Source organism: Pseudophryne corroboree, chromosome 1 (genome assembly GCF_028390025.1).
Source record: "Pseudophryne corroboree isolate aPseCor3 chromosome 1, aPseCor3.hap2, whole genome shotgun sequence".
Lineage (NCBI taxonomy): Eukaryota > Metazoa > Chordata > Amphibia > Anura > Myobatrachidae > Pseudophryne > Pseudophryne corroboree.
Window position 1 is genome coordinate 677,551,132 of NC_086444.1, and position 16,543 is coordinate 677,567,674.

The following is a 16,543-nucleotide window of genomic DNA, read 5'->3' on the forward strand; positions in this document are numbered from 1 at the left end:
CCGGGTCTCCTCTTGGTAGTGCTTTGTGAACACAGACGCAGCGGCCTATGCTGCGACCGAGTCCCATCGTGGTAGCGTCTGGGATGGAAGCGAGGAAACAGTTCATGGCGAAAGACCGGCAGAAACTGGTCATGAACCGGGGAGGAGGGGCGACCAGGAAAGCGTCTAACTCCCCCTGCTGACATCAACCCTAGGGATCGCGGCCTCATACTATTACTGGTGCCTAAGATCCCTAAGGCCTAGCACTGGTGCACCTGCGGTGGCAGCCACGTCAGCTACTGTTTGGTAGTCTTCTCCCAATACAGTGCGGCGGTGTCCGTATTCCATCTACTAAACGGAATCGATGCCTTACCTTCTCTCCATGCTCCAGCCACAGCCTGGTAACGTTTGCTGGACCTGCTAGTATATCCGACACAGACGCCCGCCGAAACAGCACTGTACTCGTGGGTAAGCGTTGTCACGGCCCGGCGGAGAGTTGTTGGAGCGACTCTTTCTAAGCGTATAAGACGCTGTTTAGAAAAGATCACTCTTAAAACTAGTAAGACTAAAAAATAACATAAGAAAGCTTAGGACTGCTAAAAGGAACAGTAGCCCTCTGACCATGGTCCGGCTCCTGCCACACCAAACAAAAAACTGATTTGCCTGAGCCAGTGGGCAGGGATATATGGACGGGCCCGTTGCATCCTGGGAGGCCGGACAGCTTTTGGTCGTTTGGTGCCAATCCGCTGTCACTCCATCATATTCCATTGTTATCCTGTGGATAACCTGTGGACCCTGCCGGAGAAATATAAATAAATACTCCATAACTTTAGGAACATGTTTTTCACTTTATGCCGTTATCATTACTGCATGCTTCATTTTGTGATGACCATTGTGCTTTCTGTTTTAGGGCTTGCTTGGGTCTGGCTCCGCAAAATCATATGATGCTTGAGCACAAAATGCAAAGAAGTTTCTTCAGCTTCAAAAGACCCAGCATGTTTGTGACCCCTCATCCTGTGTCCAGCAAGAAGGGGTTGGGCAAGGTTAATGGCTTTCATCACCAAGACATCAGCAATGGCCACTACAATGGACTGGAGCAAACTGTGACTAACAGTGACACAGACATAGAGAACTAGCTTTGGTGCATGTCCCTGACTCCCTTATAGAAAGCTCTTTTATGGACCCTTTTTAAGGAAACCACTGTAGACGTCTGGAGTTCACACTACAACCATTACAATGATGTCTCTTGCTCTCGGCAGACCCTCTAACCTTTTGCTGTGTATGAGGTGTCTACAGTAGAACTGAATTTCTTGCACTGATATTTAGATGATCATCCATCTATTATGTTAATAGTGTCGTTTTGTAGTAATAAAATGAGCTTCAGACAACAAGCTCATTTCACTGTTTTTATTGGATAATACAGGTTGAGTATCCCATATCCAAATATTCCAAAATATGGAATACTCAGAAATACAGATTTTTTTCAGAGTGAGATAGTGAAACCTTTGTTTTCTGATGGCGCAATGTACACAAACTTTGTTTAATACACAAAGTTATTAAAAATATTGTATAAAATGACCTTCAGGCTGTGTGCATAAGGTGTATATGAAACATAAATGAATTGTGTGAATGTACACACACTTTGTTTAATGCACACAGTTATTAAAAATATTGGCTAAAATGACCTTCAGGCTGTGTATAAGGTGTATATGAAACATAAATGTATTCTGTGCTTAATCTTGGGTCCCATCGCTATGATATCTCATTATGGTATGCAATTATTCCAAGTTACGGAAAAATCCGATATCCAAAATACTTCTGGTCCCAAGCATTTTGGATAAGGGATACTCAACCTGTAGTGATTTATTTGGGTCAGTGTAATCCATAGCCACCTAATTTACATTGTGCTAATGATGCCTCAGCATTTATGCAATTTACACCTTAAATGGGGCCATGTGTAGTTAATTAATGACAAATTAGACATAAACACAGATTACATACTAGCTTCTTTTGTAGGTTAGACTAGCAGGATGTGTTTTGTTTTTTGGGGAGAGATTAAGAGTTATAGATTTATAATTTAATTCCTATAAAACCTGAACATTTTAACTGCTCTAACATTCTCATGTTTGTGTGTTTCGAAAACTACTCCTGTACGGATGGTATAATGGTTAGCATTACTGCCTCACAGCACTGAGGTCATGGGTTCGATTACCACCATGGCTCTAACTGTGTGGAGTTTGTACATTCTCCCTGTACTTGCATGAGTTTCCTCCGGGTACCCCGGTTTCCTCCCACAATCCAAATCTATTCTGGAAGGTTAATTGGATCCCAATAAAATTAACCCTAGTGTGAATGTGTGTGCGTGTACATGTATGTGGTAGGGAATATAGAGCTTTAAGCTCCACTGGGGCAGGGACTGATGTGAATGGCCAAATATTCTCTGTAAAGCGCTGCAGAATATGTGTGCGCTTTATAAATAACTGGTAATAAATAAAAATACATTTTCTACATTTTTTTTCAGGATTTTCAGGCGTTTATTTTGGTAACATTAAAATAATGTTCATTGTATTAATCCCTGAGGCATGTGTATAAATTCTGTAACCTTCTATCCAATTAGACGCGGTAATTTACTGCGGCTATTTGGTTCGCCAGGAGCTATCCTATTAACCCTGATAGTCAATGCTTATCGGGGATTGGTTTCATCTGCCTTAGGCAAGCAAAGCCAAATCCCTCATAAGTGACTATTTTTGTAGTGATAAGTGCTGCAAAACTACATATGTCCATGGCTTTTTGCGGACCTTATGTATTTTTGTGAGAAAAGCTGGGGGGGTTTCACAATGAGTTTGGATACCGGTGATGTAAAATTTGTGACAAAAGGGTCTATTTACTAAGCCTTGGATGGAGATAAGGTACTGGCCAATCAGGTCCTAACTGCCATGTTACAGGTTGGGTTTGAAAAATGACAGTTATGAGCTGGTTGGTTGGGACTTTATCTCTGTCCAAGGCTTAGTAAATAGACTGCATAACCTCCACAAATTATCGCGGCTAGTAGGATACCCCGTTTATGCTACAGTAGTGCTGATGTGTGGTTTTGTTTTAATTTTATTATTGCCTTCAAAGACCATTATAGGAGGTAGTGCTGATTTCCTATGCTGATATCTGTGTGTACTGAATGAAACCATAATATTTTGACCTCTTGTAAATATAGAGGCATTTCAGTAACATAGCTGAAGTGTTAAAGTGCTTCAAATACAGAGTTCCCTTCCTTTGTGTGGGCTCAATATAAAATGCTGGAAAATGTAATTTACGGTTATGTTTTTTAATTTATTTTTGTTTCCTGAAGCTGAAAACCAGAATCCTAAATATTTCTTGCTGTCTTCTGAGGCTGTATATACAGTAGTACATTATTCTGTACAAGTACAATAAAGCACATCTAGTAATCCGCTCTCATACTATTGTAGGCAGAAGCATAACTGTTATGGTTGCAGGGGGACCTGGGGATTAAAGGCCCCATCTACTCTGCGTCCAGGGGTGGGGGGCTGTAGTGGGGTTGATAAAGGTTTCTAGATTTAGCATTTATCTGTCTAATAGATCCATTTTAATGGGATTTTGTGCATAATAATATTATAAAATACAAAAATTATACATTTTTCTCTGGACTTTCATAAGTTTCGTTTTGTAACATTGAAATAATGTTCATAATTTTAAAACCTGAGGCATCAATACTGAATGCTGCTAGGAAAGATGATCCTAGCATTGACGTCGAGTCTACTGGTGTCTCCTCAATGATCTGTGAGAAGGCAGACTGAGCAGACACCAGAGTAAGGTAAGGTAAGGTTTGCAGATAATAATACCCCCCACACTTATGATCTACTATGTGGCTTATTATGTACTGGGGCACTACTGTGGAGCATACTATAGGGGGTCATAAAATAAACCTGAGCATTTCTATAGGAAATTATTTTTGTTGGATGTTATAATATGGCTTAATGACTGATTGAAAAAAATAATGGTGATATGTTTGAATATGAAGAGGTTTGAGAATGTTTTGCATAAAAAAAGCTAGGTGTCCATAAGCAGTATTAGGCATTCCCGCTATGGTGGGTGGATGCTTACAGAAGTGTTTCTGTAGAAGCATTGGTGCCTCTTGATACACCAGTGGTGGCTAAGACACCTGATGCGGTGACAGTAGTAATAATAACCCACCAGGAGCTCTGAGTGCCCATCCCAGTGGGGAGTACGGTCTCTACAGGGCCAGAAACAGGATATTATATCTAGAGGGGGTTTCTTGTGGCACAAAGTCAGTTGCATTGTGCCTCTGAAGGGAAGAATCAGGAACATGAACATAGCATGAAGAGGAGCGAGTAGGCCTGGCAGCCCGAAGCGAGTCAGACAGACGGGGGTCTAAAGTGAACTAGGGTGAATGGGGCCTGCCAGAAATGTGCAGGGGGCATGAGGCTGGAAACTGTTCAATAGGTGTTCATCTGGGTTCTTTTGTCTATTTACTGAATGCGTAGTCATTGTGCTTGTGGAGGAAGGTTCTCCTTTGTTCTAGTTTTCTCCATTTTAAGATAATAGCTCTCAGTGTGTCACAGAGCCTTAGAAATGGCTTTGTAACCCTTTCTAGACTGATATATTTCCGTAACTGTCTTTCTCTTTCATCTAGGGGACACTGGAGGCTTATGAAAGTGGGGTATAGATGAGTGGATAAGTTGTTCTGCACTTTAAATTTGTAAGTGTGACTGTCTCCTCCCCCTCTTTGCCCCCCCCCCCCTTCAGACCATTTTTTTGTGAAGTGCCCAAGGAAACCGATCACTCTCTGGGCTTCCTCCAGCAGTTTTTTTAATATAAATACATTTTTGTCTAGAATATATGTCTTCATATATGTAACAAAAATAGGGCGGGTGTGACTACTCCTCCTTGCCCCATAGCTGTCTCCTACATCAGCTTACATGCTGCCTGTCTGTTTCTGTCTACCTGTAATCTCTCTGTGTGACATTGTTATAAAGGCAGGCAGGGGAGCTGCATCACAGGCTGCTCCAAAGCTATGTGTGATTGGAAAGTGTAACATGAAGCTTACACAAAACCCAGCAGAGGTATCTCTGTTCTCAGGCTCAAGGGAGGCTGAGGATTCAGTTCCAATAGCATCCTGTGCAAAACCTTGCTCCAGCAGTGTCCATGTCAGTATGATAGGTCCTACAAGACAGGCGTCAGGCTCTTTTACAATCTGTTTTACACACTATCATTTCTCAGGGCATAGAGGCACTGATCCTGATGGTGTGTCAAATACTAACATTCCCTGACCAGGGGCCTTCATAACCTTTTTGGGAATAAACAAAGGTCTTTGGTAATTTTTCCAACAAGATTTAGCCTAGAAACATAAAAAGTTTTAAAGCATCTGCTTGCCTCTTCCCTTTTTTCCCACAGATAGAGTACGGTGGGAGACTCCTCCAACAGGGGAGCGGTAAAGGCTCCCCCCTTTTCAGGCAATATCTTATTTGGCCCTGAACAAGATAGGTGGATTTCTCAGGCTGCAGGCGGTAAATCCACTTAGCTGCGTTTTGCTTCCCCGGTTGCATGAAAAGCATACTCTGGAGCCTTGTTTCATTCCTTTCGTGTACCTGTCAAGTTTAGAGGTAGAGCCAGAAGTTATTTTTCCACTTCTCGGGGCACCAGAGTCAGGGTTAGAACACAGCAGCTTTCAGGTCATCAGGAGCCTAGAACTGCCAACAAACCTACTGCAGGATGGGCTACCCTTCCACCGAGGGGCTCTACAGTGTGAACCCACCTGTTGAAGTTCAGGGACATTTGGGGGCAGACCTGTCAAGACTCCTGGGTGAGAAGCCTAGTCTCTAAGGGCTAAATTAGTTTTTCTTTTCCAGACCCCTCATCGTTTCTTTCCCTCAGGTTTACTAGTTTGAGGAAAAGAGAGTAGTATTAAAGGAGGTAATCACAAAGCTCTTGGCCTAAGAGGTTTTGCTACTAGTCCCCCCTCAACAATGGAAACAGTGGTTTTACTCTAATGTGTTTATTGTACCAAAGCTAGATGGCTCTGCCCCTGACCAATTCTGAATATGAAATCCCTCAATCCATTCCTAAGGGTTTTCAAATTCACAATGGAATCCCTCCACTCGGTGGTTGCCGGAGTGGAAGCACAGGAGTTCATAGTATCACTGGATATTAAGTACACCTATCTCCAAATGCCAATCTGGGAATCTCACCAAGCGTACCTAGCTTTGCACTAAGGGACTCTCACTACCAGTTCCAGGCACTAACCATTCAGCCTATAATCCGCAATACGAGTTTGCACAAAAGTGATGGTGGTGATTATATTTCCTTACCTGGACCATCTCCTCATAAACGGCTCAGTCGAAGGAAAGATTATTACAGGATATTGCCCTAACCCATCAGGCTCTTATAGAGCACGGATGGATATTCAATTTCCCGAAGTCACCTGGAACCAACTCAGAGACTGCAGTTCCTAGGGATAGATCTTGAAAACGGTGCTTCCGTATGTTTTCCTTCTGCTGGACAAGGCTCTGGTGATACATGAACTTGGTTAATCCTCCAGCCTCAGTAGAGTGATGTTGATTTGGCCTATGAAACAGGGTTCTTCTCCCAACTGATGCCAATCTCTAAGGTTGGGGAGCTATGAAAATGGACAGTCACTTCCAAGGGCGTTGTTCTCCTCAGGAGTCATCCTTGCCAGTCAACATTCTAGAGCTTCGAGTGGTGTACACTGCCCTCCGTAGGTCTTTTCCTCTACTGAGGTCTGCCAATTTGAGTCCAGTTAGACAATGCCAGGGCGGTGGCATACATAAACAGCAAAGCTGTAATTCAAAGCAGGGGACCCAAATCGTATTCTCCTCTGGCCAAAAAAAAAAAGTATGACACTGTGATTTCAGCGATCTTCGTCCCCAGGATAGACGATTTGGAAGCAGACCACCTAAGTTCAGGAGCTTCATACAGGAAAATGGCATTACAGCCATAGGACTGCACGCAGCTGGTCCATCGTTGGTGCAAGCCTCAGATAGACCTCATGGCATCCCGGCAAAACCATCAGCTCCTTCGGAACTGCTCCAGTACCTGGAACCTAGAGGCTGAGTCAGTGGATGCCTTCATGACTCCTTGGCCATTTCAGCTCATTTACCTGTTCCCACCATTTCCTCTCCTACCTTGAGTCCTCACATGCATAGAAAGCGAAAATGCCACAGTAATCATAACTCCAGCCCAGCCTGGGGGGACATAGTACTCAGACTTGCAGCTGCTTCTCATAGATGACCCTTGGCTGCTGCCTCTCAAGGAGGACCTTCTCTAACAGGGTCTGTCTATCCTGACTTATAGCATCTGTGTTTGATGGCGTAGCTGTTGAAACCACACTGCTGCAAAAGAGGGGTATTCCCAGGTCTGTGATTCCGACTGTGCTTCAGACTCGGACGCAGGTGACATCGCTACACTATTATCATATTTGGAAGTATTATGTGTCTTGGTGTGAAAGAAAACCATTTCCTACCACTTCGTTCAGATTGTTCTGGAACCTGCTGTTCCTTCTGGCAGGATTCTTTGCTGGATTACGGCTGGGGACTTTGAAAACACCAATTTTTTTCCAGAGACGCCTGGCCTTAATGCAGGAGGTGCAGTCTTTTCTCTGGGGCATGCTTAGAATTCAGCCTCCCTTTGTTCAACACACCTTGGGACTTAAAACTGGTACTCTTTCCTCCAGTCATCCTTTTTTCGAGCCTTTGGCAACGTTTCTATCCTGGAGGATGGTGGTCCTTCTTGCTTTGACTTTGGCCACAAGGGTCTTGGAACTGGGAACTGGGAGCCTTGTCATGTCGCTCCCCTTATCTAGTCTTCCACGAAAACAGAGTGGAACTCTGCACAAAGCAGGATTTCTTCATTCCACATAAACCAATTTGACTAGTAGGCAAGTCTATCTGGCTTCCTCTCGAACTCTACCAGCATCCATTTCTGCACACTCCATATGTTTGGTGGGACTCTTATGGTGGCTGACCGAAGGTTTTCAGCCACGCAACAGTGTTGTGCAGCTGCCTGGTCTGGTCAAAAGATTTTTGTCAGACTTTAAAGGTTGATACCTATGTGGCACCTGAATCTCACTTTGGCCGCTCTGTGTTGCAGGTGTCTCTGCGCTCTCCCACCCATGAAGGGTGCTCTGTGATGTCGCCACTGTCATAAGGCTTCAGTTTCCCTATTGGATGAAAAGAAAACAGGATCATGGTGCTTATGGTAAATCCATTTCTCTAATTCCACAAGGGACACGGGACGCCCTCCCTACGCTATGTTTCCTACTATTGTATATTTGGTGTTCTGTTGTGACTGCATCTGTTTGCACAGATTGTTATAAGGATTTTCCTATTCTGTTCCCTATGGTTAACCTCCTTCTCTAAAGTTATGTTCTTTCAGTTTCTCCTCGGGCTCAGTTTCTTTAACTGATCTGGAGGGGGGCATAGAGTGTGAGGAGCCAGTCACACTTGTAAATTTAAAGTGCGGGCTCCACTTATCCACCCATCTATACCCGACTGTCATAATCCTCCAGTGTCCCCTGACAAGTCAGAGAAATGGATTTACCGGTAAGTACCAAAATCCTGTTTTCTCATCTCTTCTGGAATCTCATACTGCACCATGCTACTTGTTGAGATCTTTTAGCCATCTTCACATTGCTGGAAATAAAGGTTTTATTTAAATGATTAGTTTCAACAGGCCTGGCAATAATCAAGCCTGATTGTTTATACAGTAGTCTACTGTATACCCAACTATCAATTTAATTTGGTTTACTAAGGGAGTAATTACTATTTCACACATTGTCATTAGGTATTGGATAACTTTTTTCCTACAAGAAATGAAATGTTCATTTAAAATATGTAATTGTGGCAAATATGCAAAAATAGATCGAATCAGGAAGGGGGCAAACACTTTTTCATGCTGCTATGTATCTGTTTTATAAGTTAGTATTTGGTATGTGCAAATGGATACAAAGCTCTATGATCGCTGACTCTGAATTCTTCTACCAAGACACATCGTGGACCATTCACATGTTTTACAATATAAATTTATATTTCGCAATACAAGCTCGAACACCCAGTGCAATAAGGTAGGCAATTTTGATTTCCTCCATTTTAGCAGATGGTTCTCTGGGCCTAGAAAAATAATAATATAAAAGGTGTAATTATATCTATTGGGCACCACCTCATATAAGACCCCATGACTGCTGCCGCAGGTAGCGGTAATTCTAACCATGTTGTACAGTATCTTTTTCCTCAAATTGTGGGTTTGTTTCAAATGTTCCATTCTCCTCTGTGAAGAGAAGGTCAGAAAACAAACCATCAGCTTGGTCCTACCTATTGTTTTATGCACTTAGACAAGGGGAGAGTACTAAAACAAACAATAATAGAAAGTGGAACCTTTGTGTTTAAAGAGGGCTCCTGCTGGATTTCTCTTTAAAGATGTCCCATTCCAGGGTCATACCAGACAACCCCACCTGTGACCCACCAATTAGGGTGATCAATCCTGGGCCATTTTTTTTCAATCCCGGATATCAGGATTGCTGTGCGGAGGTGGAGCAGCCAAAAAGGGGCTTATCTTCATCCTGCCCATGGTAACTGTGCTCCCTGACACAGTGACTGGTGCCTCTCAAGTTGAGGGAGGGGAGCTGCCATCTTGCCACTCTCGTTACAACACTTGTGAGCTTGTTTAATGGTGAACCCTTCCTAATTCTATATACTAATCTGCAGTAACACATTACAATGTACAGTATGTGTCTACAAATCAAACAAATATATTGTATTGCCTATTTCTTCCCCACCTGCTAACTAGACCAAAACATTAATATCGTGTTTAAAAGAATATTCCCAATCAAAGATAGAACACAAAAGGTATATTTACCACCACAATGTGTGACCATGTATCCACCAGCCCCGCCATTTTACAGCTGATGTTGGGATATGAGGCGCAGTCTAATGGCCGTAAGGGGAAGCAGTGGTCTATCTGCTCTGGGCTGATGGGAAATTATATTGAAATAGTGAATATTACACATGCAGGAGGTCTTGTTACTTTACTTATTGAACCACCCTCGTACATACAGTACATTGATAATTAATGCAGAAATCCACTCTTGGCGGGGAAATCAATTAGCCATAGTAAACTACCGTAGCTAATTGATCCCCCGGGGAAAGCCAGCACTTTCAGGGATTTTGTTAAAAACAGTTGTCAATTTTGTATTTTTTGAAGTTTCATCATTACATTGATAGTATATCTGGAAAATGACTGTCCTACGATAGTCTATATCTGTACTATTAATGGAATGCATTTGATGCTGACATTCTGGAGAATACAAATCCTTTTCAGTAGTTAAAGATTGTGCACCAAGGTGTAATGCAAAAAATAGCTCATTAGTCCAATTCTGCAAAATAAAAAGGAGATTTATGGTAGAGTTACCATGGTTAAATCTCTTTCTGCAAGCTACATTGGTTCCACAGGGAAACATCGGGGTGTAGATATGGATCTTGATCCAGGCACCAACAGGCTCAAGCTTTAGACTGTCCCAGGATGCATTGGGGCCTCCTCTATAACCCCGCCTCCAGGCACTGTGGGTTCAGTTTCGTTAACCAGTCCAATGCAGGAGCAGATAAAAGAGAAGGTAGATGTTAGTCACATAGAACCACGTTCTCACGACAGGAGAAGGGACTAGCAGCTAATGCCATACAAACCCATAAAAACTAGGTGCATCAGGGCGGGCGCTCTGTGGAACCAAGGTATCTCTCAGAAAGAGATTTAACCATGGTAAGTCTACCATAAATCTCCTTTTCTGCAGCGGGGTACATTGGTTTCGACAGGGAAACATCGGGTATGTCCTAAAGCAGTTCCTCATGGGAAAGGACGCGCCGTAGGTAGCATCCTGGGAGGCGAAGGAATCGAAGGCATAGAAACTAACGAACGTGTTCACTGAGGACCACGTAGATGCCTTGGGCCGCCCAAGAAGGTCCAACAGACCGAGTAGAATGCGCTTTGATAGCCGCAGGAGCTGGAATTCCAGCCTGCGCATAAGCTTGTGTAATCACTGTTCTAATCCATCTGGCCAAAGTTTGCATATTCACAGGCCAGCCACGTTTGTGAAAACCAAAAAGTACAAAAAGGGAATCTGACCTCCTGATGGAGGCTGTCCTCTCCACATAAATAAGGAGAGCCCATACCACATCCAAGAGACCGCTCTTTGGAGGTCAAATCAGAACCACTCTCTTGGTTAAGGTGGAAAGATGACACCACCTTAGGCAAATAACCTGGGCGAGTTCTAAGAACCGCTCGGTCACGATGAAATATCAAAAAGGGAGGACGACAGGACAAAGCGCCTAGGTCTGACACCCTCCTAGCAGAGGCAATAGCCAGTAGGAACAGGACCTTGACCGTGAGCCATTTAAGGTCCATTGATTCAAGAGGTTCAAATGGAGTCTCTTGCAGGGCATTCAGGACAACAGACAGACCCCATGGAGCCACAGGAGGGACATAGGGAGGCTGAATCCGTAAAACACCCTGAGCTAAAGTATGAAAGTCAGGAATAGACGCATTTTTTCTCTAAAACCACACAGAGATATGAACCTTGAGAAAGGCCAGACGAAGGCTTAAGTCCAGGCCTTGTTGCAGAAAAGCCAGAAGTCTGGAAGTTCTGAATTTGTAAGCATTGTAATTCTTAGCAGCACACCACGTGAAGTAAGAATTCCAGACCCTGTAATAAATCCACGCTGATGCCGGTTTGCGGGCCTTCAGCATAGTTTGAATAACCACCTTGGAGAATCCTTTGGCCCTCAGGAGTGAAGCTTCAAGATCCAAGCCGTCAAAGCCAGTCTGGCCAGGTCCGGGTAGACACAAGAGCCCTGAACGAGGAGGTCTGGGCGTTGAGGAAGTAGAAGAGGACGCTCTATCGGTAGACTCTGTAGGTCTGAAAACCAATGCCGTCTGGGCCATGCTGGAGTGAATAGAAGTAGTATTCCTCCTCTTTGTTTGAACTGCTTGAGGATCCCTGGTTCTTGATCTGAAGACCGTAACTTTGTGATTGTGTTGAGATGCCATCAGGTCTACATCTGGTAGGCCCCACTTGTCCACTAGAAGATGAAAGACTTCCTGATGATGACTCCACTTTCCGGTGTGCACGTCCTAACGACCGAGTAAATCCGCTTCCCAGTTGAGGAATCCCGGAATTAACACTGCCGATATTGCTGGCAGATGGCATTCCGCCGAACTGAGGATTTTTGACACTTGCATCATTGCCATGCGGCTTCGAGTACCGCCTTGATGGTTTATGTATGCCACCGTGGTGGCGTTGTCTAACCGTACTTGAACAGGCCTGTTCTGTATCAGAGGCAGGGCGAGAGACTAAGCATTGAACACTGCCCGTAATTCCAGAATCTTTATCGGGAGGAGTGATACCTCCCTGGTCCACTGACCCTGGAAAGAGTGTTGCTCCAACCCCTCAGACTGGTGTCCGCAGTCAATAGGACCCAGTTGGGGATCCAGAAGGGACATCCCGTGCTCAACTGCTGGTCCTGTGGCCACCAGGTCAGCGACAGACGAACCTTCGGAGTCGAGGAGACCATGTGAGACCTCATCCGATGAGGCAAGCTGTCCCACCTGGCAAGGATTAACCTCTGCAGAAGGCGAGAATGAAACCATGTTGAATGCCGACACCATCAGGCCTAGTGTATCGACAATCTTGGGTGAGAGAGGAAGTATCTGATCCTGTCCTGAAGCTTCAGGACCTTCTCTGGAGACAGAAACAGTCGTTTGCTGTGTGTGTCCAGCAGTGCCCCCAGGTGCAACATGCTTTGTGCTGGGTCCAGCGAGGACTTATTCCAGTTGATGAGCCACCCATAGGCTTGGAGGAAGTTTACCGTCAGTTGCAGATGACTGAGGAGGACCGTGGGAGTTTGCCAGAATCAGCAAGTCATCCAGACATGGCAGGATCCTGACTCCCTGGCGACGGAGATGAGCCGTCATCACGGCCATAATCTTGGTGAAGATCCGAGGAGCCGTGGCCAGTCCAAACAGCAAAGCCTGGAACTGATAGTGTAGGTTGCCATTAGCAAACCACAGATATTGCTGATGTGATATGGCAATAGGTATATGCAGGTAAGCATCCTGTATATCCAGGGATACCATATAGTCTCCGGGTTTCATGGCCAGTACAATCGAGTGCAGTGTTTCCATAGGGAACTTGGACACTCTCCCAAACTTGTTCAGTGATTTGAGGTTGAGTATAGGGCGGAATGACCCATTGGGTTTCGGTACAAGAAACAGGGTCGAGTAGTATCCTCTACCTCTCTGGGACAGAGGCACTGGCACCATCAGGAGGGAACGCACAACCAATTGAAGAGCTTGCACTTTTAACGGATCCGAAGGGATAACCGTTGTGCAAAACTGGTGAGGGGGACGTCTCTTGAAAGAGACTGCATACCCGTGAGAAAACTTCTCGCACCCATGCGTCTGAAGTGGTCTTTAACCAGACCTGGGTGAATCGCAGCAGTCGGCCTCCCACCCTGGGGTCCCCCAGGGGGAGGCCTGCCCCATCATGCAGCAGGCTTGTCGTGTTTAGAAGCAGGCTGACAGGCTGCCCAGGATTGTTTTGCCTTGGGCGTTGTGGTTTTGGAAGCATGAGATTGTCTCAGGTATGTCTGACCCTTTGCTTTCACTTGAGGTCAAAAGGAGCAAAAAGTGGTACCTTTTGCCTTCTGTGCAGAAGGAGTAGTATTAGGGAGAAAGGCAGTCTTAGCAGCCGCCAAATCAGCCAAAATTTTATTGAGGTCTTCCCCAAATAAGAGGTCTCCGTTAAACGGGAGAACCTCCAAGGTATTTTTGAAGTCCAGGTCCACCTTCCATGACCTCAACCACAGAATACAGCGAGCCAGGATGGACATAGTCGATGCCTTCACTGCCAACACACCCACCTCAGAGGACGCCTCCTGAATGCAATAGGCGGCAGTGGTAATATGAGACAGGTACTGTCATGGCATGATAGCGCAGTAGAAGGCGTACTTTTTGTTTTTGTTGTATTGCTTTGGTGGAGAGAGAGTGACCTCTCCTTGTTCGCCCTCACTGCGGCCATCCTAGGGCGCAGTTAATCTTTACCGTATTTTTTTGTACTGTCTGGCATTGTTATTTATATCCTGGGGCAACGCGTCCCCTAATGCCTGAACATGCTTCAATTCCTTTTGCAGACCAGGAGGCTGCTATAGTGGGTCTATGTACAGCACCTGTAAGGGAGTAAATAGACTTCAGGCATCCCTCTACGTGCTTATCTGTCGGTTCCTTCAGTGAGGTGACAGTGGTGACAGGCAGAGTAGATGACACCACCAGACGGATGACAAGGGAATCCATCGGCAGTGAATTTTCCCACTTGTTACACAACTCTGTAGGGAGAGGATAGCGAGCTACCATCCATTTAGACAAGACGACTTTCTTCCTTCGACTAATCCAGGGTTCTTGTCGTATGTCCACTAAATGGTCAGAATGCGGTAATAATGTTTTAGTTACCTTCTGACGTTTAAATGTATCAGGTTTTTTAGACACCACAGGATCTGCTTAATAGCAACCACTAGGTCAGGGACATCAACCTGAGGTGTAGATTCCTCGTCAGAGGCAGCTATGTCAGTATCTCATGGGACAGTATGCTCCCCCGTCCTCTTCAGAAGCATCTCCTGAGAGATTAGTGGATTGTGAGGAGGAAGTGGCCCGCTTAGATGACTCCGTGACATGAGAGTGGCTTGGGGCAGTATTATGTCTAACCAAAGATTGATTCAATTGCTGCAACTGGGTAGACAAATTATCCACCCAAGGTGGATTTACCACAGGGACAAGATGTGACTGTAATGGTACAGGAGGTCCCATAGGGGGCGTAAGGCGTGTCACAAGGGTATTTAACATAGTTGAGAATCCCGCCCAAGGTGGCTCCTTATTGGTTACAGGAGCTGCGGACTGACTGCGAGATGTATGGCATGGGTGTAGTAGGGTGTGCCGGTGGCAGGGCTCCCGGCGGCCAGCATACCGGTGCCGGAATCCCGGTGCAGGTATACTGTGCGCCGGGATCCCGACAGCAGGCAAACTGAAGACCACCCGTATGGCACATAGTACACATACAAAACTTCCCCCCTCAGACAAATCCTTGGTGCATGAGCTGCATGATGCAGGAGCGTTCTCGTATTTTTGTTAGACATTTTCAGATATGCAACAACAGAGCGTGTTAGTACGATACAGCCAAAGTACAATACCTGCAAATAAATTCCCTAGTATGTGACCGCGTACACTGTACACAACACCAGCTAATAAGTCTGGTATTATGTGACTGAGTACACAGTAGAATACACTAGGTCCGTAAATACTGTGAAGCACTATATATGTGACCCAGACGCACCTAGTCCTTTAGGGTACAGAATACAGTGATAGACAAAGCTGGGATACACTGAAAGTGAAATCCACACAGCAGATACAGGCACACACAGTCACAGTGACAATGCAGATAATTATTTTAGTAAGGCAATAAAACTGCACTGGACTAGGATATGGGTGTGTGTGTGTATATATATATATATATATATATATAAAACAAAGTGCGTATATATCAGAAAACTCGTACAATATATTCTGGCACAGGTACACTTGTTCTTAACTAACGCTGTCTTTATATTGACATGTAGAATACTTGTGTTTGTAAAATCACAGTGCTGATGTACAGGCAGATTTACAAGGGAGACCTTGCCCTGCAGTACCGGAGACCAGTAGCAGCTATGCATAGAAGATGGCGCCCAGCGTCTCAGTCAGGGAGTGAGGAAGAGTGTGAGGCAGCTTCAGGGCGGGAACACCAGCAGTAGATGGCGCCCTGGGCCGGGGGAAGGGCTACAGGTCAAGCGCCATCTCACCTATGCTGGTTCTCACCACCTGGTACTATGGAGTCTTATTAAAGTGGGCATTAGTACACTCGACCTGTACTCCTATGCCCTGGTGGATATAGTGGGGTCACTGGTCGGTGACAGTTTCCACGCCAGTCCGTCTCCCTAGACTGCGATTGGAACGCAATTTAATGGCGGGTCCCACCTGGGGGACCCTCTGACCTCTTCCCTTTGTAGCAGCCACGCAAACCAGGAGAGAGCTGCGACCGTGTGCCCAATGCCGGAGCATCCAAGCCGTAAGTAACCGGGAACTGAGCCAGTGGGAGTATGCAACGCCGCTGGGGAGGTGACGAAGCCGCAGCACAGAATTTCACCCTGACATGTAAATGTCGCGGCCCTTGAAGTCTTCAAGTAAAAGCTTTTTCAGGGCTCCCCAGTGCAGCCCCCCTGTTAAGTGACCTGCTCTGCAGGGCACCAACTCGAAACTGTGCTCACAGTGCCTGGAGGCAGGGTTATAGAGGATGCCCCAATGCATCCTGGGACAGTCTAAAGTTTTAGCCTGTTGGTGCCTGGATCAAGATCCATCTCTACACCCCGATGTTTCCGCAATGTACCCCGCTGCAGAAACATTGTTTTCCTATATCAGTGCACAAACGAAGGCATGTGAGTGC

At 45.3% G+C, this 16,543-nt stretch overlaps 1 protein-coding gene across 1 annotated transcript in view; it reads left to right on the forward strand.

The window, feature by feature from the left end:
* ISYNA1 (inositol-3-phosphate synthase 1) overlaps positions 1-2,508 on the forward strand; it is a 64,377-nt gene extending 61,869 nt beyond the window's left edge. The window contains exon 11 of the mRNA XM_063914740.1: positions 890-2,508. Coding sequence (XP_063770810.1) covers positions 890-1,115 — 226 coding nt within the window. The 3' untranslated portion in view covers positions 1,116-2,508. The remainder of the gene's footprint in view (positions 1-889) is intronic.
* The last annotated feature ends 14,035 nt before the right edge of the window (positions 2,509-16,543 follow it).